This window comes from Podarcis tiliguerta, assembly GCF_965153285.1.
Source record: "Podarcis tiliguerta genome assembly, chromosome: 14".
Lineage (NCBI taxonomy): Eukaryota > Metazoa > Chordata > Lepidosauria > Squamata > Lacertidae > Podarcis > Podarcis tiliguerta.
The window spans coordinates 43,111,783-43,138,654 of NC_139547.1; the positions used below are offsets into that span (position 1 = coordinate 43,111,783).

Below are 26,872 nucleotides of genomic sequence, written 5' to 3' on the forward strand. Positions count from 1 at the left end.
GAGCTCAAATGCTCAACTCCGACACAAGCAATCTGTGCCAGAGGTCCTGGAGAAAAAGCAACCACAGCAGAAGCGACCCACCTTTGGGTAGCAGCTGATAAGTGTTTGCCACCACAGCAATGGCATCTGTCCTGAGCGAGAGCAGCTATGGCAAACCCAAGGGACACAACACAGCCAGGAGAAAGAGGAAAAAGCAGGTGTGTGGCATGCCATTTGTACTAGGGCCAGTCCTCAAAACTTGTCAATCCTGTTGCTGATATCTGGCTGTGCTCCCTTCACCATGATCAAATGCCATAATTGAAGAACCTGTTCTATTCACCCTAGCAAGCTGTCAACGTCTGTGCCACCCCCCAACCTTGAAGACTGGTTAACGGTACTTTGTAAAACAACTTAATCCTAAAATCTCCTGCATCAACAGATTTTTTAAAAAGTGAAAAAAGATGTGGCGTCATTATTGTAACAATCACCCCACTCGACATATACCCAAAGGCAAGGAGGAACCATAGCTCATTGGTGAAAGCTTCACATTGCCTTCAGGTAAGGTGGCACAGTACGAAATGCAAATGGGACACCAGGATTTATAAATATATACCTTTATTTTTATTTTGCATATTAAATAAGGTTCTTTAAATTACAAGCAGTCTTGAATCACACTATGCATGATCAATGTACAGTAGAAATATTACAGTTTTAAAATTTACACAATTTAAAGACAAATTCGACCTGAAATTTCATTGTCTAGAATATTGCCATAAACCTCATACCTGTATTAAATTTCCAATAGGAAAACCTCTCCCCTATGATTTTGTAACATAAATTTCCTCATTTACAAATAGAGTAAAACATTGTATATACACACAGATACCATTTACCATTAGGTGACAGCTACCACTGTGCAAGATCAGACGATTTATTAAATGGAACCCAACATCTTAAACTCATTCAAGTTTCATTTAAAAATAAAAATAAAAACCGGGCTGGTGGTACTGAACACTTTCTCCTCTCTTCTGTCCTCTCATCTTAACAATTTGCCCTTAAAGACTTGATTATTATTTTTAAAGAAAGGTTATTTTATACAACTTAAAGCTGAATTTATTTATTTTTATTTTTTACACTCCATTCTTATTTTTAAGGCTATTTCTTATAAGGCTAATAAGTTTCCAATTCCACCTTCCAATCTAAATAGCCATTTTACCCGCAATGCAATTTTAAACTGAGTGCATAATTGTGTCTACCCCCTGCCAAAAAAACCTTCCTAACTAAGCTGTCTCCCTCTCAAAAAAAGACAAAAGGATCAGAATTCATATAAATCAATCTAAAATACTGATTTTTAAAAAGTAGGCATGAATAGCTCTCATTAGTGCTTCATTAAGTGTTGTTTTTTTTAAAAAAAAGAATCCATTCATTTCCAATAAAAGCGGTGGCTTTCCCCTTCTCACTTGTGCACAGAACTTGGAAAATTATTTATCAATTAAAACTCCCTTCATTTTGAATTGCTGCATTGCAAATGTTACTTTACAGGGGTGGGATCTAGGTGAGGGAACGTATGACCTACTGAGTTGTATCCAAAGATAACCCAACTCAAGAGTATACATCCATTGGAATGAATGAATTTGACTGACTTTCAGTGGGTCTACTCTGAGTACAAGTGGCTTTGGATACCACCATCCATCTTTCAGCCTGAGCCTCTTTGAACTGCTACACTACCCTGGCCGTTATGAGAAGTCCAGCTCCAATTTACAAAACACATGCACGCCCCACGGCCCCTGCAGGGGAACAGCAAGAGCACAGCTGCACCGGGGCAATTGTGGCGCTGCTGCTCCTGGTTCCAGGGCTTCTTAACAACTCCGCAAAATTTAGTGTTAAATAAGCTATTGCCTTGCTCTGTTCCCCAAGTGACTCTTCCTCCTCACCTTGGAGCAGCAAAGACGAGAGACCCCTTCAACAGCCAAAACTTTCTGGCTGGGCTCTGGTGCCTTCAGAAGAAACACAGGAGGAGAACTTTACAACATAAAGATTCTTCCTAGCAATTCGTCCTTAAAACTGGGGTGTGGGTCAGGGTGGAATTGCTTGCTAAAAGATTTAACATGCAGCTGTTTAAAATGTACGGGTGATCTACTGGGGGGCAGAGGGGAAGGGGAGAGAAGCAGGAACCCTAAACACATGCAGAAGCAGCCAAAGTTGGGATAAGATTCCCTCGTGTTAATTCTTGGATTTGCACATCTGGTCCTAAAGTCACTATCCTCCTTTAAAAACACAGGCTTTTTAAGTCTGAAGGAAACATATAACTCCCCCACCCCACCCCGCCGCCCCCTTGAAGAGAACTGTTACTCACAACCATCACAACGAATGCTAACCTGCTCAAATCTTGCAAGACACACAACTGTCGTCTGGGTAACTAAGGTGCAAAAAAAGGACACAGAAGTCAGCTTGTGAACCATGCAGTAAAGAAACCTCTACATGGTTAAAAAGGTATAAATTTGGTCTTCAAGTGACGTGTTAGGGCTACTAGCCTGGATTTGTGTGCATGTGTGTGTGTGTGTGTGTGTGTGAGCTTTAAAATACACTCATTTTAAGAGCTTTTGGTTAGTTACAGGTGCCTCACAATGGGGTTGTTTTGCCCACTATGAGAGAGTTTTGTGTTCATGGGATGTCCTCTGAAATTCTGCCTTGCTAATGACACAAATGCACTCTGAGTTCTCACCACAGAGTGGAAGAACAAGCGTCAGAGATAGCGAGTTTGCATTTCATATGGCCAAAGCAACAAAATGTGTGTTAGGTTCCATCACAGTCTGTGGAGATTAGTATTTTTTAAAACCTCCCTCCTGATTAGTGCCAGCCGTATGAATCCATTCCAGGAAGTGTTTTCTAATGCCTGTCCCACCCCACCCCCGACAGCCCTGAAGCCACTCAATGCACCAGATGTTAGGCTTGTGGTTGGCTGCATCTCCAAACTGTGTGACTTCCCAGTGTGAATTCCAATCCAGGACTAAGCAAGCCAATTTCTATCTGCAGCATGAGACTCTGGAGTGCCGATTCTTTGGCAAAAGGGGGCAGGAAGATGCCTCAGGCACCCAGAAAAAACACAGTCATGAGGAATGCACACAAGTGAGATTAGGGTATTCATAATTTTCACACTTAAAAAAATATTATTGGTTAAAAGCAAAGAATACTACCAATGCACCCCTTTATTCCATAAACCAGGGGTGGCTAAGCTGTTGCTCTCCTGAGGCTGTAGGGCTACGACTCCCATCATCCCTAACCACTGGCTATGCTGGCTGGGGCTGATGGGAGTTGGAGTCCAACAGCATCTAGAGAGCCACAGCTTATCTCCTTGCCATAAACTAAGTCTGAAGTCATAAACTACAAAGTTAGGGGGCCTATACTTTCTGCTGCACAATTCCATATGTTGTTGAAAACTCAGTAGGGCAGGTTCACTTTTGTGTTTCCTTGCTTTTAATTTTATTGCATTAAGAAAAAACAGAAAGAGGGGGAAAACAATCTAATCCGACTTTAAAAATCTCCCTACTTGACTCAGGCCTGTCCAAGAGAGGAACAACCATTCCAAATAGACCCAAGGTTGTAATGTGTATTTTGAAAATTAATTCAGTGCACATTAAAATTTGCTCTTCCAAGAACAAACATTGCGGGATACTCCAAGCAGACATTTCTCCAAGCTTTAGAGAAAAGTTGGCACATGAGATCATGTTGCGGGCAAATGCTTGAAGCAATACATGTCTCAAGCTGTTCTATTAATTTTTCTTTAGACGTGAGTTCCTTGTGTAATGGGGGAGTACATAACTCACAATTTTAATGCACTTCAATTTCTGCCCTCCACAGGGCTCATGAGAACCAGCCTGGCTGAAGGAGAACGGCAAAGGAAAACCCTCAATACTTTCATACATTCTTTGATGAGAAGGTTTAAAAGCTACCAATTTTCATGCCATTTACAGATGTCCTCAGACCTGAAGCAGAAAGAAACCTGTGCAGGTCAGCTGGATAGCTTAATTTTTAAAAAAAACAAAAGAAAACATTTTTTTACACATGTCTTCCACTGCCAAAGCTGAGGCTGCAAAACACATTTTACAGCTCAAGTGCTCATTTTAAGAGTGAGACGGGGGGGGGGACGGGGGACGACGACCCTGCAGCTTATATTCTGAGTTCACCACACTTAGAGCTATACACTAAACCCCTTCCTATTTTATGAATGCCAGAGTAGCTTTCCAACAGCAGAACAGGGCTCCGGCAAGGGATTTAAAAGCTCTGGAAGATCTGGGTCTAACAACATACTGCCAATTAGCCCTTAAGTTTCTATTAGCCATCCTTAAGGTATTAGAACTACCAGTTTGCATGGAAACCTGCAGTATGTGCCAACTACAGCTGGCACAGAAGGCCCAAATCCCTATTGAAGATTGGTTCTCAAATATCCACAGGTGACGCCTGCTCTGCTAAAGCTGCTTCTTTAGAGAATCTCAACTTCAAACACAAAGAGAAAGAGCAACTGCATGAGTCAACACATCCCCTTTTACACTGCATCTGCAGAAATGTTAACACTTCCCTGAAGATGAGATGAGCGATTCAAGAAGTTACCCAGTAACCAAGACCATCATTTAAGGAAACACACACACACACACGGGCATTGAGTCTTCCAGACGTCTTGGGTGCAGAGGGAAGCAAACAGAAGAATGTTACAACACCACAATTATTATTTTTTAGCCAACTATAACTAAAAAGTCAATTCGTCGACCACTGTACTGCAGATGGGAATATAAGAAAGTGAATTGCCCCTTTAGAAAAGTGGATAGCATACAAAGCTCCAGAAATTATATCAACAGGAAGACTCAAGCTCTGTACACCCCAACAAGTACGCTGTGCAAAAAAAGGGGCACAGGAGCACAAAGCAAACCAGTTAGGCAGGTAAAGGACCCCAACAACTTCCATCAATCAAGAAGCAAAGAAGAATGGCTTTGTACAATGCAAACGGACCTGGGAAGGGCAGTGACTAGTGCCTCTGCAGCTAAGCAAGGTGTGAAGTCTTTGAAATATGGCTTTCTACACAACAGCTCTCAAGTCAGGCAGCTTCAAGTGACATAGCCCCCTTCTGCTCAGCTATGTACAATTTTACATGTTCATACAGATAATACATTGAGAATACAAAAGGGTATGGTACAATCCTATATATAAACCAGAGCATAACTTGTACATATTTGTTACAAATTGTCTGCAGGATACTTCAAGTACTTTGGGGGTAGGAGAGGGGGGAGAAGGGGAAAGCTAGCACATGATATATATTTTTAAAGGAAATGCAAAATGCACCAGTTTTCAAAAAAAAAAGTACACTACAAAAAGTAACATCCACCTTCAAGTTCAGGTCTTGATCTAACATTGCCTTCAGGGTGTGCAAACATCTTGATTATTGGATTTCAGCAGGTCTGCTTTGTTTTCAGATGCAAGAGGGTAGTCGTTGTTTTTGAAAATGAAAATATTGGCTGTTAGGCAAAAAGCAGAAGTGACCCCCCCACAAAACGATGACCATTCACCGAGGGAAGAAGCTTCAGTCTTTTTCTCCATCTTCACTGCTCCCTGTTAAGAGACACAAGGCTATTATTAGAGGGCGAGGCTTTGGGTATTCTGCCTCCAGAATGAGTTCCTTCAGACTGTGGATTCCTCTCAAGGCCTGTTTCCCAGGGATCTTTTCCTGGACAAGCTCTGCTGAAATTGCAGCAGGCGGGTGTGAAAGTATTTAAAAGTACACGGGTGCATTTTTGTGCAAATCAAATACAGATTGTACCATAATAGTGCCCCAGCAGTTTGGGCCGTTTCCCCCTCCTCCAAAAGTGAGGTTCTGATGTTTAAAAAGCACCTGAATTATCCATCTCCTGTTATGAAATCAACCCCAGGGACACAGCTGGAAGTCTGTCAGGCACAACTGTCTAAATCGCACAGTTCAATGTCAGGACATAATAGAGCTAACTGCACTATTTAAACACTGGCCTTAATGATAAACAAGCAAATACTCCTATCTAATCAGCACTCTGCTGAACCTAATATAAGCTCGTATACCAAACACCAAGGACCCACAAGCACCAGGGGCATTTAGGTGCTCAAAAATATCCTAGTTTTATGATTAAAAATAATAATAATCTAGCCAGTCGTGAACTTGCTTATTTGGTGTGCTTTAAATTCCAAAGGACTTGGGAATTCTTTGGGGCAAAACAGAGTCAGTTCAGGGCTTGCACCACCCCTATTCGTTTCCAGTGAAGACTGGGCAAAAGAACCACCTGGCTGGGCTGCATAGGCCAGACATATCTACCTGAGATTTTACTCTCTGTTCTGCCACCTAAAATCCACCCATCTTGCCACACAGCGAAGCCACTTCTACAGGGAAGCTACAATATGACGCCAAAGAAAAGGAAGAAGTAGGTATAAATCAGGAAAGGCAAATACACAGGGATTACAAAGGAGAGCCATGAACAACAACAGGCAGCAGCTATTTAGGAAAAGGAAGGCCAGAAGGTAGATCTACTTTCCTTACTCAAGATTTTATCATCTTTTAATAATCGCTTGAGCAAGCATTGCTCGAAAACCATACTGATGTAACAAACGAGTGCTTGAAGGAAAATACTTGCCTCCCTGTTCAATATCAGAATCCGTAAGGTGAGTGAGCGAGAAGCTCGCAATGTTTGCTGGAGAGATAGAGAACCTGGAGTAAGGTAAAGGATTCGACCAGTTTTGTTCAGAGCTTCGAGGCAGTGGTGGTGGGGAGAAGTACTTTGAGGTCTGAAGAGAAGGCTTGGAACTAATGAGGCTGTTTGCTGCCTTGGCTATGAAAGAGGGCTCTGGAGAAGAGAAGTCGTCGTCCCATTCAAAACCTCCACCTGGAACAAATCACACACATATTAAAATAAAATAAAAATCTGGAGAAAATGCCGAAATCTCCAGGGAATGGAACTTGCAATTAGTTCAGAGTGTGCATATCCTAATCTGTGGATTAGGCTTATAGCCAGTATCAGAAATCTTTAAACGCATCAACTGAAGCAGATGAACTGTATGCAAAATTGGACATATGATAATGAAGCACACACATGCTATATTTTCCTACTTCTAAGAGCACAAAACCAGATTTTTGAATCCTTAGGTAGACACATGGGCAAAATAAAAAGGTAAAGGTACCCCTGCCCGTACGGGCTATAGGGGCCTATAAAAAAAATAAGGTGATGCATGACACTGATTTTTGCAAAGTGAAGCACAGACTATGTCACCAGATTCCCTTATATATTCTCTTTGTTAGGGATGGATGGTATACAAGGAACAAACTCTTCTGATTGGGTTTCTCCTTGCAGACCACCACACTTCCTTAAATTTAAACTTAAATCTGAATATTTACATTGAAAAGTGGAATTTCTGTTCAGCATGTGATCAACATTTAAAAGTTATTTCGGAGCTTTGTCCTTTATGTTCATATAGTCAATAGAGTGGGTGACCAAGCAAATTCTAAACGCATCAACAGAAGCTTCACAAGTGAAAGGAAACCACAGTTAAAACAAAGTAAGGGTGGTTATCCTATCTATACAGAGGAAGCTGCCTCATAATGAGATACCCCATTGGCATATCTGGCACAGAACTGTCTGGCATCAACTCTCTAGGCTTCCAGACAAGATTACTATCCCTATCCAATCTAGAGATGTCGTTAGTTGAACCAGAAACCTTTTGCATGCAAAGCTCTGCTACTAAGCCATGGTCCTACTTTTAAGATCACTGTGACACCAACATCTTTATTGGGAAACTGCAATTGGATTAAACTGAAGCAAGCTTGGTTTTAGATTAATCATTGGTCGTAATACAAAATTCAAAGTTATGTACATCACCGATGAACAGGGTCAGTTAGAACAAGCATTCAAGCAAAGAAACGAGTGGAAGAAAACGTACTTGTTTCGCTTGGGAACTCTGCATCTTAATTTTATAAAGGAATACACTTAAACTTGCAAGCCAAATATTAAGTACCTTCTTCATCTGTAGAACTTTCTGAATTTGTAAATTTATTCAAGTAACCAGGGCCTGAAGCAGAAACAGGAGTGTTATCAGAATCCGAGTGGTTTGATTCTGTAGCACGATTTCCGAGCTCTTTGGTTGGTGTTTCCTAAAAAATAATCCAAAGAAATACTATTACTTCCATTACTGTATGCATGTGATGCTTCACCAGTTGAAACCATATTGAAGATCTACAGTGTGGTATTTCAAAGCAGCCCAGATTTGCTTGGTTTTGGGGGATAGGGGTGGGGATGTTGATGTACTACCCACCGAGTTCACAGAATCATAGAATTGTAAGGGACCCTAAGGATCATCTAGTCCAACCCCCTGCAATGCAGGAATATGCAGCTGTCCCATATGAGGATCGAACCTGCAACCTTGGCATTATCAGCACCACGCTCTAACCAACTGAGCTATCTAGCTAGCAACTGCATCATCATGCATTTCATTTTACAACTGTTTACCGTTGTTACTGCATGGCATTTACCGTACTCTTATTTCCAGGGGCTGCAAGCCTGAAGTGGGCAAAATTAGGTGCAGCCAGGGCTGAAAGTCAGCAGGGGGATCCCATACACTCACCTTCAGCTCAAAATAAAGGCATCTTCAAACCTAATTGCCTGATGGGGAAACTTTTGGTATGGGGAGTCACCATACACGGGGAGGGTTACCAACAGCAGCAACATCTTCTGTGACCGGACTTCCAGAAAGAGCCACAGCTCCCACAATGCAGCACCCCCAAGTACCAAAAAGATTCCTACCGTATAAAACCTTTTGTGTGGATCAACAGACCAAAAGATCTTGGTAAAACATAACTCAATTATTTTGGACAGCACTCAAAAGTTAAGAAACTCTGCACCATTCCGCAAACCTAATCATCGTTCATTTCTAGAGGTTTGGGTTTTTGTTTTGTTTTTTTGCTGCTTTTTTATATAATTAAAGGCCTCAATTTGCTGTGCTAGTTTGCTTTCCCACAAGGTATAAAAGGCACCTTGTGGCCTATCTTATTACAGAAGTAGGAACTAGATACACAACCTTGGACTTCTGTAAAGTAGGTCAACTATTTTCAGAGAGAGGGAGAGGGAGTGTACACACACAACCATTCTAACTCAAAGAACTACAGGCAACCCCAGTGTTCTTCACAATCACAACTGTAGGTTACAGTAATCACCAATTGTTTCAATCCCCATGTGCTTCTTTGCTTAAATCATTGCCATTTAGTGCATTTAGGAGGCGAGTTTGATACAGTTAATGCAGCATGGCTCAGGATGATATATTTCTTTATAGAAGGCCACTTCTTAGTGGGACACTAACTAGGAAAATTACAGGTAATCTGAATACTTTAGTTATATTTAATTGTATTTACCTACCTCTGTACAAACGAGGTATGGACTAAACAGGATAGATCGAGGAGCTGATAAACTTGTTCTATGATGCTCTTATTTTAGAATGAACGATCAACTCCACTCGTCCATCTTAGTTCAAACCCTTAAAAATCATGTGGGACAACAGGATTTCAGGCTTTCCACTTTCTTTTATGATTTAACACAGCTTACGTGTTGTGGCAATGATTTATTGTGAAAGCACCAAACTGTATGAAGAGGAAACAAATCACGATCTCTGGCTTTAGCATTACACCCAAACTAAGGTTTGTTTCAATCCAAAAGGAAGTCATCAGAGCAGAACCGCAATCTGTACTTTGGACATCGTGCTAAGCCAGAGACAGCAGAGTGGGCACAATCAAATTGAGCACATCTTTTTATGGCTTACTGTGATCAGTGTGCATATCCATTACTTGCACAGCTTTTGAAAACACAAGAGTCTGCAGGATCAGGCCAGTGGCCCATCTAGCCCTGCATCCTGTTCTCACAGTGGCCAACCAAAAGTCCATGGGAAACTGAGCTTAACAGCACTCTTCCTTACCTGAGATTCTCTTAATCTCTATTGTGAACTCCCGCAAACACACAATATTTAGAGTCTATGTTTTTTTTCTGCAACAAAATATTTGCATAAGAAAGATTATGAAAATTCTGGCCTCTGAGATTATGTGGCTATTCTGCCTTCTCCTCCCCTACATCCTTGCACAAACTTCCATTTGCCACAGTGAGCCCAAGGTTTCCAAATTGATGGTGACCTTTCCACCACCAGCAGGCATTTACATTTTAGAGAACAAATAACGAGAAAAGCATCAGATACCTGATCGAAAAGATAGACTGTGACATCATCAAAGAACGTTACGGCTTTCCTCTCATTCTTCATAAAGTTTTCAGAAGGGCTGTTCTGCCCTGGTGGCTTCGCATGTTTTAACAAGCTCCTTAGATGTTTGCCATCATCCCTATCCGTAAGGATCACCGGTATTTGATGGACAATTTCCTCATCGCTGTCAGAGCTAAGTCCATGCAAGTGGAAAGTTCTCATATCATCCTCAGAATCATCACTGTTCTCATCTTCTTCATCAGCATCATCCCCATCCACTGACAGATCAAGCATCCCAGAAACATCAAGTTTACCAAGGTATTTTCCTTCGATGTCTGGCTCTTTCAACTTATTATGACCTTCAAAGTGGCACACTAAGGATTTTTCCAACACTTCAGCAGGGCCATACAAGTTAGGGGTGAGCTTTAGATCTCTCTCAGGAAGGAAGTCTGCTGTGTTAGTGCCTGTGCAAGAGACACTTCTGGGGGAATCCTCATATATGATCTCAATGTCATCTTCATCAGTAGGCTCTAGTTCTACCACAGGTAGCAATGAAGCTGTATTGTCACCTTTATGAAGATACTCTTGCTTTGTTTCAGTGGTCTCCAGCTTCTCCTCCAACTCTAGCTGCAAGTGAGAGTTCTTTGTGAACTGGTCACTGGCTACTTGATCATCACTTGACCGATTTTCTGCATTTTTAGTCTCTTCTATTTCAAAGTAGTCACTGCACATACCACCCTCTGTTCGTACTTGAGCGTCTACCAATGTATTTGTAACCTCAGATTTCTTATCTAGTTCAGAATCGTTATCAGAAAAATAGGCGGAATCTCTGTACGAATTCTGGATGCCACCAAAAGAAGCCTTAGAGGTGCCTTCAAATGTATCCATGGTATTTGCTGTGTCTAAGTCTGTATTGACATCTGACGACAGAATGATCATAGGCTTATCATGCAAAAGACCATCACCAGCAGTACTGGACAAAGCCATGTCTTCATTGGAGTTGCTGCCAACAAGGTGTGAAGTCCATTCAGGAGACTCCAGGTTTTCAGTTTCATAGCCACTGTCAGCAGGTTTATCAGGTGGCAAAGGTTTCTGTGGGCTCTGACCCACTAAAGACTCTAAGACCTCAATAACATCTAATGAATCCAATGAGTCCGGTGTATCAATAGACTGCCCCATGCTCTGTGTGGGAGCTGATAAACTGTCCTCCAGTAGACTGTCATGACTTGTACGGTCTGAAGGAAGGACAGAGGAAAGAGCAATGTCTTTGATCGGGGTCTCCTTGTTACATTTCTGAACCTTGGTTAAAGCTTCGTCAGTTGGCTCCAGAATATACTCATCACCTTGCTCTAATCCAGATGGCTTATTCTTCAGATCCTCAATCAGCTCCCCCCAAGAACTACTATTGCATTTAAGTTCCTGCTTATTCTGCTGTCTTTCTTCCTCTTGAGCATGAAGTGCAATGCTATGACAGGGGCTACTCCCATTAGTTTGGTTTTTGGCATTCATGGATAACGTTTCATTAAAGCCAGCTTCAGAGACTTGATCCATGTCAAGGTAAGAGTAATCAATACTGCAGGCAGAGTTATCATTAACTTCTATGTTAGGAGAGGGTTTTTCAGTTCCTGATAAGGGGGATACCTGCTCCTTATCCATCACAGGTGACCTAGGAGACATTTGACCTTGCATAAGGGGCTGGGGCGGAATACTTTTGTTTTTATTTGTGCTCATTTGCACAAAATGTTCGTCTTCATGGACTGGAGAATTCCCATCCATTTTAAGTTCAACCCCCAGAGAGTTTGTATTTGGTGGATCTAGCATTTTTGTGTTGTCAGATGCTCTTTTTAAGTCACCACCACCAGTTCTGTTACTCAGTGCCCCCTTTAGTAAATTATTCTCTTGAAGGAAAAGGAAGTTATCCGACAGCTCTTCTGAAGTCAGTAAGCTAGGATCGGACTGCATTATGATATCCTCCTGCAAGCAAACAGCTTCACTTTCAGAAGCATGTCTGGAACTTCTCTTCTGCAGCTGATCAACTACAGACTCCTCAAGACCTGAATATGAAACTGCTTCAAGCTCGACATGAATATCATTTAGATCAGCCAACTCAAACCTATTTCTCATATCTGTAAATTGTTCCATTCTGTCGATATCACTAAATATATCTTGGAAAGGACTTTCAGGACAATGAACATGGAAATCCTGTCCCTTGGGATATGTATTGTGATGGAGAGAGTCCCCATCTGTAGTGGATTCAGCAGCAAAGTCCCCAAGAACTATGAAGTGAGAGTTTTTGTCCTTTACAACTGCATGACTGTCCATGTCAGTCATCAATATAGAATCCTGGTTATCAAAGTTTACACTATTGTCTCTGCTCTTCTCTTCTAACTGGATGTAATAATCATTTCCAACAGAAGGGTTTTGGGCATGAAACACGGGAAGTTCCCCAGGGACACGAAGCACATCCTGCCCACTTTCAACTTCATTCCCAGGTCCTTGCTCCGTAAGTGTGTTCTCAAAAACCTCCACTGGGAAGAAGATATTGGTGTAAGTCATTCCCTCATCAGGATTTGCCTGGCCGCATTCAAAGTGGTCTTGTTTGGCTGCTTCCCAGATGCATTCAAAGTTGAGCCCTCGACTTGTTTCAGTTACCGTGAGAACTTCTTCCATCTCACGGCCAAACCTGTTGCCTGTGAAATGATCCAGGATTGGGAAGGCAGAGTTACCAGAGGACTCTCTGTTTGAAGTATCAGGCTTGAGATCATTCCACTGTTCAGGATCAATCACCGAATCCCTTTGACTTTGCATACGGAGATACGTTAGAAGCTTATGCACTTCGTCTGCTGTTGCTCTCTTGTCTGGAGACAGCCAACAGAACTGTAAAACTTCATACCTATGAAAAGAACCACATATTCCATTTACAATAATGTAGGTAATAATGGCCATTAGGAAAAGTCAATGATGTATCAGGACAACAATTCCTTCCAATAGGCAATAAGTCTTAAGTTTGAGAAACATGCCAATTGTTTTACTTCTACTTATTAAGTGCTTGCAAACTTTTTACTACTGTGACTTATTTTTGGCATTACAAAACAGACCTTCCAATATTCAATATCTGATCAGTCACAATACCGCTAGATGGTCACAGGGAGCCACAACCTGCCCACCTCTGCCCTTTCCTATTAGTCTTAAATAGCTATTTTAAAGACTGATGAAATTAATGGAATATAACTGGATATAGATTTCAGATACTCAAGTTTTACCATCTATCAGAATATGGCTGCTCAAGACGAGGTTCTGAAAGCTTCGTCTGCTTCTCTTTTATGACCTGCACCAGGACTTCATCATCAGATAAATGTGAGTAAGGCTTCACAGCACCGCTGAAAAGCTCCCATAGTGTTACACCTAGTGACCTGCAAAAATAAATGTCTTCAATAACAAGATGCCAGAACACAACACAATTATCCCATCATGGTACTCAGTCCATAAGCTATGTTGAAAGGGATTTTGATGTGCAAAAACCTATTTCAGTTCTACTACTCAATAGTAAATCCCAACCCTGTTACATTTTCAGTAAAATTAAAATGGGGCCTTTGGAGATATATATTATATATGCATGGTAACAATCCACTCTGCAGACTTGTTTTCAAAGGAACTGCTGGACAGTTCTAACACACTCGTGTCAGTCAGAGGAATGGCTGAAACAATCTCAACAATCTCTGCCTTGCCAATTTTTTCTCTACCTCCTCTGTGGGCAAGGACAGAAAACTTTCATTTTCCCTTTAGAAAGAGGCAGCAGTTTGCCATTACGTATGAATTCATAGGATTGTGGTTTGTTCTGGATACAATCAGTTACAAGAAACCATGGTTTGAAACTCTGGTTTATCTTTAACATATGGTATTTTAAACAAACCAGAGTTCTTTGAGTTTGTATAAAGCAGCAAACTGCAGTTTGCTTTAAGTGAAAGCAGAAGCTCTCTTCCCTTTCCCCTCTCACACAGAGGAAATGTAGTGCCAAAGCTGGACTCCAGCTCCTATCAGCCCCAACCAGCACAGCCAAAGAATGACAGGAGCTGTAGTCCAACATCTAGAGAGCCACAAATGTCCCAACCCTGGCCAAGATCTCCCTCTGAACCAGGCCAAACACTTTCAATTAAGCAAAGCCTTATACTATTGTTTTCATACCAGATGTTACTGTACTTTGTTTGCTCAGCTGTTAACAGTCTGTCCTGAAAGCTAGTCACCAGCTCTGGTGCAGTCCATCGAAGAGGCACAAGCTTCTTTTCATCTGTTTCAATATAATCTTCCTATTATATCAAGGAAAGAGACAAAAAATTCAAAGGGCAAACAAAAACCACACATTGTCAAATGCTGTTTGTTCTCTCATGCCTCAGATTCCTTGGAATTAGAGAACCCTTGACTTGCCTTTGCAAAAAAGAAGGGTCAGCACGAGGGAACCAAAGCCAAAAAAAAAACCGCAATGAAGGTTCAAAATGAAGCTAATGTTGGAGGGAATATTGGGGATTGCAATGTGCCCAACGTGTTTTGGAGTAGAGTCTTTCAGAAGCAAATGACATAAATAAATCACTACCAAAAAATTATCAGAAATCTCTTTGCCCCAGAAGGTGGAAATACTCTGAAATGTATTGGGCAAAAACCAACATTTAATTCTATGGCTGAATTTCCTATTGATTTAGTTCAACTGAAAAATCAATAAGTAATGATTAACTTAGTCTGTATAACTGAGGCTTTGCTTCCTCTTTTTGGCTTCTGTAGCTTTTGGCCAGCCTTTCTGCATTGGAAACCTGCAATTCAGTGCTCACCTAGACATCTCTGGCAAGTAATAATTGCCTCTAAACTTCAGCACTGCTGCCGTAGGAACTGAGCTAGTTGCACAGCCTCCCTACTACTGTCTCTTAGCAGAGAAGCACTGTGGAAGCTATATGGTGGAAGGGGGAAAACGAAAGCTACATGCTCAGCATGTACAACATTATCCTGTAGCAACAGAGCACTACTATGGTGGTTGGGTGCATGGACCATCTTCAGTGCCATCTGGTGACAGCAGAATCAGTAGAATGGAGACAGGAAGAAAAAGATTGGGGCAATCAATCAGAATGTCCAGGCAGTGTTTCCTATGGGTTTATGTAGGTCCACATTAAAGTAGACTGCTCAAGAAACAGACTGGTAGCTAGACCACAAAATTAAAGCATTTAGGCAGAACCTAGTATTTTATTTTATTGCTCCATGGCACTCAGGTTTTATAATGCAAAAACAAATTTAAATTGTTTACCAAAAATGAGAAATTTAGCTGTGTGACATGCAGAGAAAATATTTATTCACTCTAATGCCATATATTTCATCCAAACAAGTTTAAATAACCAGTGTTGACTATCATCGTATGGATATAAATTCAGGTACATTTGATGCTCATTAAATGCACTACATGGTGCAAGCAAAAGTGAAATGAAGCTCCAACAAGTTTTCTGTTTAAATGAGAAGCAGCCAATAGTGGTTTGCCATTTTTACTGGAGGAATGACAGGAGGGAGGATGCAGAAAAAACATCCAGGGGAAGGATTAAGCATGCCCTTTCTATGCCTCAGAACAACACCAGAGGCTGCTTTTAATTTTTTTAAGAGTGTTCCTAATCCTACTGGATTCAGTTACTAGCACAAGATTGCACAGGCCTTAATATCAGCAGTATATAGTACCTCTTAAATGGCACAATCCCACTGACATATGCAAATTACTGCACTAGAACAAAGAGTAGATGGAGAAGATCAGCAAGTCCAACATGCACAGATGCATCAAAGAGCAGTATAAAAATGGAGATTACAATGTGCACCATTATCAAGCTACAGAACTGCTCACAGTTCAGCAAGCCCACATAAAACAGTAATTTGTAACTTTAGCCACTGCCATTCTGTAAATGTGTCAACTTACCTTATACCTACTGAATCCTATTCCATAATCTCCCACTTTTACGTTTAGATCAGATGTAAGGAAGCAGTTGCGTAAGGCTAGGTCACTGGAAAAAAATATCAAAAATGCTGCAGTGAGAACAAAAGTTCACAATAGCTCATATGATTAAGAAAAAAAAATCAATAATGTAGCCAAGCTCATCTGACACAGCACAGTATTAGATTACAGCTTTAAATATAGCACCAGCCATTCAAAAATCATCATGGAACATACGCATGTGCTTATCTGAGCCCTGGAGAACCAGAATGGTGAAATGGATCAAATATTGGACTTTGGCTAGAAAGCATGAGGGAAGCTGCAACATTCACTTGGTGATCTTAGGCCAGTCTGCTGCAAATGACATCTTTGTGAACAAACAGCAGCTGGAGGGTGGGGGGAAGAGGGATATATTTGGCAGGAAACAGGGGAAGGGGTCTAGATCAGGGTCCTGCAGCTGTTTTTTCTTCAAAATAGAAAATAGAAGTGGCCAGCTAAACACGCTTCTTAACAAGCAAAAATAATGTAGTATGTACTTTTGCTTTTCGAATACTGTTGTGCAAGTCATCCAGGGCAACCTCAGACAACCACTGCATAGACAGACTACAAGCAATTTCATTAGGGTTGAGCTTCAGTGGATAAATGGCAGTTCAGTTACCAGCCCCATTATGTATGTATTCATACATAAACTGTAAAATAAAAAGGGGTTGCGATTCAGTTGAAGAAATGTGTGCATTTATAAGACTATGCTGCAGCCACAACCTCCAACTCATGTGATGAGATGTCAACTTTGTGATTTTCCAACTCATGGATCGAAGCAAAACAAGAAACAGAACTGCAAACGTCTTTCTATTCTCTGGCGTGGGGTAGCGGGAAATGCAAATAAGAAGGTTGCTGCTAAATTCAGCATGCCTTAGAACCTACTAAATCTAGTATTTCAGAACTAAGGGATTTGTCTTTGTCTTTTATGTAATGTAAATGCAAAAGCATTATTCATTTGGAAGCCATACCCATGGATAAAATTATGCTTATGCATTATGCAGAGCCCAGCTGCAATCTCACACGCCATCCTCTGTAGCAGCATTATTTGGGAATCTCCTTTAATGTTCTCCTGTTCATTGCAAAGGTACGTTTTTAGGTCACCCTGTAAAACAAGAACAGTCATCAATGCCTTCTCAAGCTGGTTGCACTTAACAGTTATTTAATGAAGCAGCAGCTAAGCGCAGTTTAGGTCTTGCCAGTCAACAAGGTTATAAATATTAGTTATAAATAAGCTTGCACTCAGAGAGCACTGTCGTCAAATTTCAAGTCTCTATAACGTTTCTTTAAAAAGGCAGCCGAGGTACACACCGTGACTGTTTTAAAGCTATTCAGGACTTATTTATGCACTTATAATAACTGGTCTGGAATAAAGTTATGGGGAAATGAAAAATGGAAGCTATACCCACAGGTCTTCTTTGGGACAGGAAAAGAAAGGGGCTAAGAGGATAAGAGGCAAGAATGACAATGCATGGAAGGATGGATAGCAGCACTGATCTCTGTGCAAAGTGGCTGTGCTTCTGAACCTGTCTCTCTCATACACATTAGCCACTACACTGCACCAGCCCTGCACATAAAGCAGACTCACACCACACTCAAGTATTCTGAAAAACACATCTACTATACTAGGATCACACGAACTGATCTGAGAGAATGATACTACAGTACTACAAATCTTGAGTTTCAACATTTATTCATTGAAGCAAGAGGACATGACACTTAGCAGTAGACTGTATAAGAAAACTGCAGACAGGTGAAGGGAACAGAAGTTCCACGGTAAATTTCAAAGTGTACATCTCTCATTCATAAATGGATGCCCACCACTCAACTATTCTATGTTTGTTAACCGGCAGCTGAATGCCTGGGCGCAGCTGAAAAGCATTGGGTTGGAGGCAGCATCTAAATTCTATCTGGCTTCTAACCTGCAATGCCTCAACCCATGAACACATTACAGAAGCGTGTGCACAAAGCAGAGGCAAACCTGCTTCACCAACCCTAGATGGCAGCAAACTATTAGGCAAAAGTCACAGCAGCATAAGAGAAGTTTGTTTTACAGCAAGACACCATTTGCTGAATTACCTCCTACAATTTGCAAGTAAAAATGATTACAGGTTGTTAAATGAGTCTACTGCCCTATGTTTTGCGGGGGGTTTTTTTTGTTTTTTAAGGAAGCCATTTCTCCTGGGCGGGCTTCTACTAAAAATTCATTTGCACTAAAATAGCTCACACAAAAATGTACTTTAACCCACACCTTCCAGAATGCAAGTGTAAAAAGCAGAGATGAAGAAGGGCATGAACAAAGCTTGACTGGGAAACTGCTTAAACACTTCCTCTGCACAACAGCAGGCTGCCAAGTGGCCAAAACAGTTCTGAGCATAATGGGTTAGCACAGTCTGGAGATGCATCTGTTAATTTGCAATGCACAACATATTTAGTGTGCAACATACATTTGCAACTCTTTTGTTTTAAGAACCTGCACTTGAATAACACAGTGTAACTTTCCTTTTATAGCTTCTGAAGACTCACGGCTAACAAGATTAGTAATCAACTATGGGCTGTCATGTTCAAAGCAAAATCCCAAACCCAGGCTTGCCTCTGAAGGTACAACAAGAAACTATGGCCAACCACAACTCCCTGACAAGCATATGGTTGCAAATGTGAAATATGTTGCATTCATACTTTTAAAATGTAAGCTAACTTCTTTATATCCTGATCTTAACTTGGGGCTCCCAGCATTCTCTCATCTAGGCCTCCACCAGCTAACTTCAAGCGCTCCCAAACCATTCAATCAGCCCTCCATTCACCTTTACACACATTTTTTACATTTACAGTTAAGACTATATTATGCGTGAAGTGGTCCTAATCCCTTTTGAACTTCAGAAAGGAAATGCTAAAGATGTAACAGGAATCAGTATACAGTACTTTAAGCTTCTTTATGCAATAATTTAGTACAGGTACGTCCAAAGTCTGGCCCGGGGGTCCAATCCGGCCCATGTGGCAGTTTATTTACTGGGCAAAAAAACCCAACAACTTCAACATCAACCCTAAAAAAAAGCCCAACAGATTGGGGGGGGGGGAATCCTAAAAAAAAACTCAACAACTTTGGTCGTCCCTCACACAGCTTCACTTCATCAAATCTGGCCCTCTTTGAAAAAAGTTTGGACACCCCTGGTTTAGTAGAAACTCATGGGCTTCTGCATACAATTCCAAATTGCTACTGTGTAGAAGCAATCAGCAGAAGAGGAGAGAGGAAGGAAAGGATATACAGTTTCTACCACTGGCATCCCAGAAAATTTAAGGCTTCCTTCAGGAATGGTGCCAAGTTAGAACTATTCATTGCTCATATTCGTTACCCACACAGTAATGACATTTTTCAAATGTGCTACAGTAATTTTTCTGGAATTAATACATTAGGTTTCTCCAATACCTGGTTTGGAAACTGAATCTCAAAAAGGCACTAGTGTAGCACAACTGACTTGCTCTTACCTTGGTTCCTGTCGTATGAACTGTTAAAAGCCAACTCCCTCTAATGATCCATAGTTTACTGTTCTAGTTTAACTATTTAATCAAACGGTTTGACTGAAATACACGTTGGCAAGCAAGACGCTCCCAATTAAATGTTAGCAGATTAGGCTTTGGAAAATATACTTAATACTAGTAGTACGTTATGCAAACTGCAGTTGGAAAGAGCTATCTCAGAAGAGTCATTCTTCCTGAATTCAAGGGAAGAGGAAATGTCTTTTCCAAGAGGATACTTCCTATAACACATGGATCATCTTAACAGACACTGCTTCTTAAGAACCATTTTCCCACATGCAAATGTTATGCAGGAGCAAAAGGACGAAATTCAAAAACAATGGAGACTCCTCCCCCCTTCATCAAGCAGCAACTGAATTTTAAAACCAAACTGGAAAACCAGAGCAAAAAAGAGCTGCTATCTGGAAGCCTCTTAAATCCTCCTTCGTGGCTGCCTTCTCTGCATACACAGTTGTTTGCATGTAATGGCTTGCCACACAGCAACCTTCACCACATCATTGCAAACTTCCCAAATGGGGAGAGGGGGAGGGCTTACCTGCCCATATGGACCACTAGGGTAAAGGTACCCCTGCCCGTACAGGCCAGTCTTGCCAGACTCTAGGGTTGTGCGCTCATCTCACTCTAGAGGCCGGGAGCCAGCGCTGTCTGCAGACACTTCCAGGTCACGTGGCCAGCGTGACAAGCTGCATCTGGCAAGCCAGCGCAACACACGGAACGCCGTTTACCTTCCCGCTAGTAAGCAGTCCCTATTTATCTACTTGCACCCAGGGGTGCTTTCGAACTGCTAGGTGGGCAGGCGCTGGGACCGAGTGATGGGAGCGCACCCTGCCGCGGGGATTCGAACCGCCGACCTTTCGATCGGCAAGTCCTAGGCGCTGAGGCTTTTACCTACAGCGCCACCCGCGTCCCCCTTATGGACCACTACCTGCCAGTAACTTGCAACAAAGAGAAAACCGCTAGAGGGAGATATTTAAAGCACCTGCTCAAGCTATAGCAATGCCTATACTTTGGAACTCCCTGCCTATTGATGTTAAGCAGCAAGCATAACTGTAATCTTAGTACACCATCATTGTATGCTTTTGCTTTGTACTGTACTCTATTAGATGCCTGCTGAAAATTTTTCTGTTTCAGAGGATCTATTCAGACTCATGATTTGTTTATCTGTTTGTAAATTTGCTTCACATGTTTTGTTTAGAGTTTTAAAAAGTTTTAAAATGTTTGTTAAATCATTTATTTTGCAGGTAGCATGCTCCTTGTTCCAACTCCAGCAGGGTTTTTTTTTTATTTCCTCTTATGGTTCTCCATTTCTCTCACGACTCTAAGGTAGCTGGGATCACTGGTGATGGTTTTTCTGGAACATTTTCCTATGCACATTAGGGTTAATTTGCATTAGAAAATGTTCTGAAGCCTTGAGAGTGATCTAATGTAGTATGCTTATTTTACTTGTATTTAGCAAACATATCTTTAAAACAGCCAAGCTGTGCTAATATTGTATGTGGAATTGGTATCTATTCACCGCTGCTCATGAACTTAGGAAAGAAAAAAAAATCCATGGAAAAATAAAGCAGTGGAACATTTTCGATTTTGGAATTACTGGCTGGAATTAAGCTACTACTGATGCGAATGATGAGAGCGATTTTTACAGCAGCTAACTGATCTATTTGGGGGTAATTTTTTTGAGGGTGGGGAGCAGAATAAGTGTCTTATTCTTTCAAAGCTTTGCAGAGTTTATATGTAAACTTCCTTGGGCAGTCCTTAAAGGAGATATGAGTGACTTAGTGACAGAGGGAGTCAACTGGAAAACTAAGCTGTATGAAAGGTTCCAAGATTAGCAGCTTCTTTAAGCATCAGTTTTCACAGCTGTAAGGAAAATCCTGAGAACACACCAAATCCCCATGTATAGCAACAGAGAATAACAGCCAGGAAGTATATCCCTGTTCTAAGGCTACATTTGGAAAGCGTGAGGAGGGGAAGCAGGGTGTTTGGGGGGGGGGGGTAGAGAATGTGTATGACTATGGCATGGGAAGTGCCAACATCAAGCAACTTTAAGGAAAGGAGCAAATGTTGTTGTTGAGTCGTTTAGTCGTGTCCGACTCTTTGTGAACCCATGGACCAGAGCATGTTAGGCACTCCTGTCTTCTACTGCCTCCCGCAGCTTGGTCAAACTCATGTTAGTAGCTTTGAGAACACTGTCCAACCATCTCGTCCTCTGTCATCCCCTTTTTTTGTGCCCTCCATCTTTCCCAACATCAGGGTCTTTTCCAGGGAGTCTTCTCTTCTCATGAGGTGGCCAAGGTATTGGAGCCTCAGCTTCAGGATCTGTCCTTCCAGTGAGCACTCAGGGCTGATTTCCTTCAGAATGGATAGGTTTGATCTTCTTGCAGTCCATGGGACTCTCAAGAGTCTCCTCCAGCACCATAATTCAAAAGCATTAATTCTTCGGCGATCAGCCTTCTTTATGGTCCAGCTCTCACTTCCATACATCACTACTGGGAAAAACATAGCTTTAACTATACGGACCTTTGTCGGTAAGGTGATGTCTCTGCTTTTTAAGATGTTGTCTAGGTTTGTCAAAATTGGGAATGGAGTAGGACAAGGCTGTATATTGTCTCCCTGCTTATTCAACTTATATGCAGAATTCATCATGCGAAAGGCTGGGATGGATGAATCCCAAACCAGAATTAAGATTGCTGGAAGAAATATCAACAACCTCAGATATGCTGTCTAGGTTTGTCATTGCTTTTCTCCCAAAAAGCAGGTGTCTTTTAATTTCGTGACTCCTGTCACCATCTGCAGTGATCATGGAAACCCAAGGAAGTAAAATCTCTCACTGCCTCCATTTCTTCCCCTTCTATTTGCCAAGAGGTGATGGGACCAGTGGCCATGATCTTAGTTTTTTTGATGCTGAGCTTCATACTATATTTTGCGCTCTCCTCTTTCACCCTCATTAAAAGGTTCTTTAATTCCTCCTCACTTTCTGCCATCAAGGTTGTGTATATCACATATATTGCAAAGGAGCAAATGAATGGGGGCTAATCCAGAAAAGGAGAGCAGAAGGAAGAGCTCGCAAGGGACAGAATCTAGAAACCAGCAAAATACCAGAGGTTGAAGGAGTGGCTGAGGGGCACTTGCATATGGAAAGTTGGGTAGATAAATAATCTAGGAGTAGTATACTGTATGGAGGGGAAGGACTACACTTCCCATCATTCCTGACCATTGGTCATGCTTCCTGGGGCTGAAGCCAAACAATATCAGGAAAGCACCATGTTGGCTACCTCTAGAATAGACCTCTAGGGTCTTTCTTTTAGCTCTGGAGAAAATAATCTAGGTTAAAAACAGTAATTGATGTGAGCCATATGACTGTCAGTTTTTAAGCCTCTCCCACCCCCCGCATCACTTTTGTTTTTTAACAGAAGACAAGCTTCCCTGTCTATGTACTTCTCTTTTCTAGAAATCTGGAATCAAGCAGTCACAGTTCTAGGAAGGATTAAAGGTAAACTGTATGCTCTGAAGAGTGAGTGCACACTTGCTGCCCGGAACTGCCAACTTCTTATCATTCTGCAGCAAAAAGTTCCTGACGAGCTACTTTCTATGGAAGCATACCCAGTTAACAGGCCAGCCGGCCGGCCTTGCCATAATAATGTTACATCCACTTCATAATACGATTCTTTGCTCCTCATTCGTCATGCTATCAACAAATAATTCTGTGCGCTGACGGAAGATTGGCCACATACAGCTGGGTAATATATTACAGTTAATAAGATGGTTACTACCCTATTTTTAACCTGGTACAACCTCAGGACGATCGGAAATGATACACCATTAGTTAATTATAGATTAAGAGGACTGCCACAAACATGCCATCTAGTTCCTACACAATCATTTGAGACAAGAGGAAACTAAGGAGCTATTGCTTGTTTTAAGAAAACAGCAGCAGCTAGACCTTATAGAATAGAATAGAATAGAAATTTATTGTCATTGTCCGTATATACACAGTATACACAACAACGAAAATCAAACACCCACCCAAAGACCGGCTTCACATACACATTTGCACGTACCTCCAACACTCTCATCCCATTCAGACATAATCTATAAAACATACATAATCCAGAATATAACATGACCTATTAAAAGCATAACATGACCTAAACCCTATCTCATTTCTTCCTACTCCCTACTTGCTATTTCTTACAACTGGCCCTGAGATCATTATTTAGTGCAATCAGAGCTCTTGGATAGAAACTATTCAGAAGGCGTGTGGTTCGTGTTTTCATTGTCCTATATCTTCTGCCCGAAGGCAACAGTTCAAAGAAGTTGTGAGCAGGATGGGTGGGATCTCTCAGGATATTGTGTGACTTCTTCAAAGTGCGAGACGTGAAGATCTCATCCAGGGTTGGTAGCTGGAGCCCTATAACATTCTGGGCAATTTTTGTTATTCTCAGTAAAGCTTTTTTATCCGTTTCAGAGCTGCTTCCATACCACGATAATATACTATAGGTTAAGACACTCTCGATGGTACTGTGATAATAGGACAGGAGTAGGTGCTGAGATAGATTCAGTCCCCTGAGCATTCTCAGGAAATACAACCTCCCCTGCACCTTCCTCACAACCATGTTAATATTTGCAGTCCATGAGAGGTCCTCAGAGATATAAATGCCCAGGTATTTAAAACTACCAACCCTCTCCACCTCCTCGCCATTTATGTGCAATGGTAAAAATACACTTTTCTTTCTCCTAAAATCAACTATGAGTTCTTTGGTTTTTTTGGTGTTAAGCATAAGATTGTTTTCTTTACACCATTGAATTAACCCCTGTACTTCTTTCCTGTAAGCAGTCTCATCGTTCTCACTAATGAGCCCCACCACTGTTGTATCATCCGCAAATTTGATGATCCTAGCCTTATGAAGGGCTAGGAGAGCTCATGAGCACTTTACACAGTATTCTGTCAGATGTCATCACAGTTCTACTTAGGCACAGTGGATCAATTCTATTTTGTTTTATATTTCAGGCAATAATGGTGGGCAATATGCTTTAGTTGAGATTCCTGCATAGCAGGGCTTGGACTAGATGAGCACTTCCAACTCTACAATCTTATGGTTCTAAGACAATCAGGTTTTTAGGTATAGACCTGCATCTTCCCAATGCAATTGTCCTTGTTTGGATTCAAGCATGTAGGTAGTGGTGAAGGTACAGAGAATTACGATGAAAGCAAGTGAAAATCAGTCTCAATGAAGAACTTATATGCATTGGTTGTCAAGGTAGATTATTTTTTCCCACTGAGGAAAAAGCCACCACCACGCTGCAGAGGTTTATAACCACCACCAGACACAATTTTCACTGCCTGTTAAGAGCCAACTGTGCAGCAAAAACAAAAAAGGTGTGTGTGTGTGTGGAAAACATCCATCTATGTTGGTCAGAGAAAGCACTTACTGTCTGATACTTATTAAAGTTGCACAAAGTAAGTGCGGCTATAACTGCCTATGTTAACAGGGCTATGTAGCACAGCATGCAATTAACACCAGCTTCACATCCCACTCTCCTCACTTACAAAAGTTACGCACATCTCACATACTTGCAAGTAGCAATGTGTTTTTGCAGCCGCTAAGCCGTACATTATTCCACTTCTAAGACAAGGTTTGGTTTAATCGAAGCAGGCTGTAGCAACAGGATTTTAATTTGTATGCCCATCATTGAGCAGTGAAGTTTACGAAGGCCAGTTCCTTCCCCGAAAAGCTTCCTGCACAGCTACAACAGAAATGTATTCTATGCTGGCAAGCGAAATCCTCGCCTGGATTATACATGCCACAGAATCACGACAATTTCTGACATGATGTGCTAAGCCTTCAAGCAACTGGAGTATTAACAAGTTATATTCTATAAACTATGACAACTTGAACATGCAGGAGCTTCCTGGAGACCGATTAAATACATCAGAAGAAGCATGACACAATGTAGGTACAAGTAAGTTATTGAACAGCCGCCAAGTAATTTAAGATTTTCACAGTAAAAAGGTCATATCCTACATCCACCCCACCTCCAAAGAACAAGAAATGAAATGAAAAACTAATTAGCACTGAACACCTCTAGGGACACAAGAAACTTATTGCAAAAAAAATTAACTAGGCCAGACCCACAATCCACCTAATTCGTTAAGATTCTGAAAGGACACTTGTTCCGGGCGCACTAGACAACCACAGACACTTAAACTTAGATAAGCTCGTGTAAGATAAACACACAACACACCTGACTGTGAGGCCTGCATTTTAAATGAAATTAAAACCAACCTAGAATACAAGAAGTGGCCATGCCAGGAAATGCAAACAACTGTTTACTGCCAAATGCTGATTGTAAAAGCTGTTGTGTGTAAATGTGTAAAAACAACACAGTGAATTGGGAAATCTGTGTTAGAACAATTTCTTCCTCCTCCCCCTCCCCCTCAACAGTGCCTGATTTAGTGTGAGCTAGGATGGTTGGCCAGATATCAGATTTTTTTCTACAAGGCCTATTTTTACAAATTCCAAGAAGACTGCACTGGTTCAAATTAACCCCCTGACAAGTCTCCAGGTCAGCCTTCCCCAACCTGGTTCCCCCACCCTCCTCTTCCCCAATCCCTTTACCTTTTTCATAGTCTTAGTCTGCAAGCCTGAGGGCAAGAACTTATTTCTGAGATTTGTAAATCATTCTGGGAGCCTTTTTTTGGCCCCGCGGGGGGGATAAAAATGCTTTAGATAAATGCAGATGAAAAGGTATGAAAGTTGGAAGTAAAGTATCTTTTAAAAATATAGCTACAAGGAAAAGCTTTCTGAAGCCCTAGAGCAGGTATGAGTAACCTTTGCCCCTCCAGATGTCACTAAACTACAACTCCTATCATCCATGTCAGGCATAGGCAAACTCAGCCCTACAGATGTTTTGGGACTACAACTCCTATGATCAAGTAATCAAATAATCAAGTAAACACCAAGCTCTGTTCTATTACAATAAAATGGCATTTACTCACCAAGTCACAAAACTCAAATACCAAGAGATAGGGAATGGCTTCCACACACTGCCCTGTACACTGGAGGACGTTGGGATGCTGAAGAATTCTGCAGGGAAAGAGAAACAAAGAGAGGC

General features: G+C 41.4%; 1 protein-coding gene across 2 annotated transcripts in view; it reads right to left on the reverse strand.

Moving 5' to 3' along the window:
* Positions 1-577: 577 nt before the first annotated feature.
* LMTK2 (lemur tyrosine kinase 2) overlaps positions 578-26,872 on the reverse strand; it is a 45,775-nt gene continuing 19,480 nt past the window's right edge. Inside the window, exons 6-14 of one of the 2 annotated variants that reach the window (XM_083413333.1) lie at positions 26,757-26,844; positions 17,191-17,324; positions 16,166-16,250; positions 14,410-14,531; positions 13,488-13,637; positions 10,225-13,117; positions 8,005-8,140; positions 6,630-6,878; positions 578-5,583 (exon numbers count right to left, since the gene is read on the reverse strand). In XM_083413333.1, the coding sequence (XP_083269459.1) occupies positions 5,555-5,583; positions 6,630-6,878; positions 8,005-8,140; positions 10,225-13,117; positions 13,488-13,637; positions 14,410-14,531; positions 16,166-16,250; positions 17,191-17,324; positions 26,757-26,844 (3,886 nt within the window). In that variant the 3' untranslated portion in view covers positions 578-5,554. Of the gene's footprint in view, positions 5,584-6,625; positions 6,879-8,004; positions 8,141-10,224; positions 13,118-13,487; positions 13,638-14,409; positions 14,532-16,165; positions 16,251-17,190; positions 17,325-26,756; positions 26,845-26,872 lie in introns of both variants that reach the window. The other variant, XM_083413334.1, reaches the window with a different exon arrangement.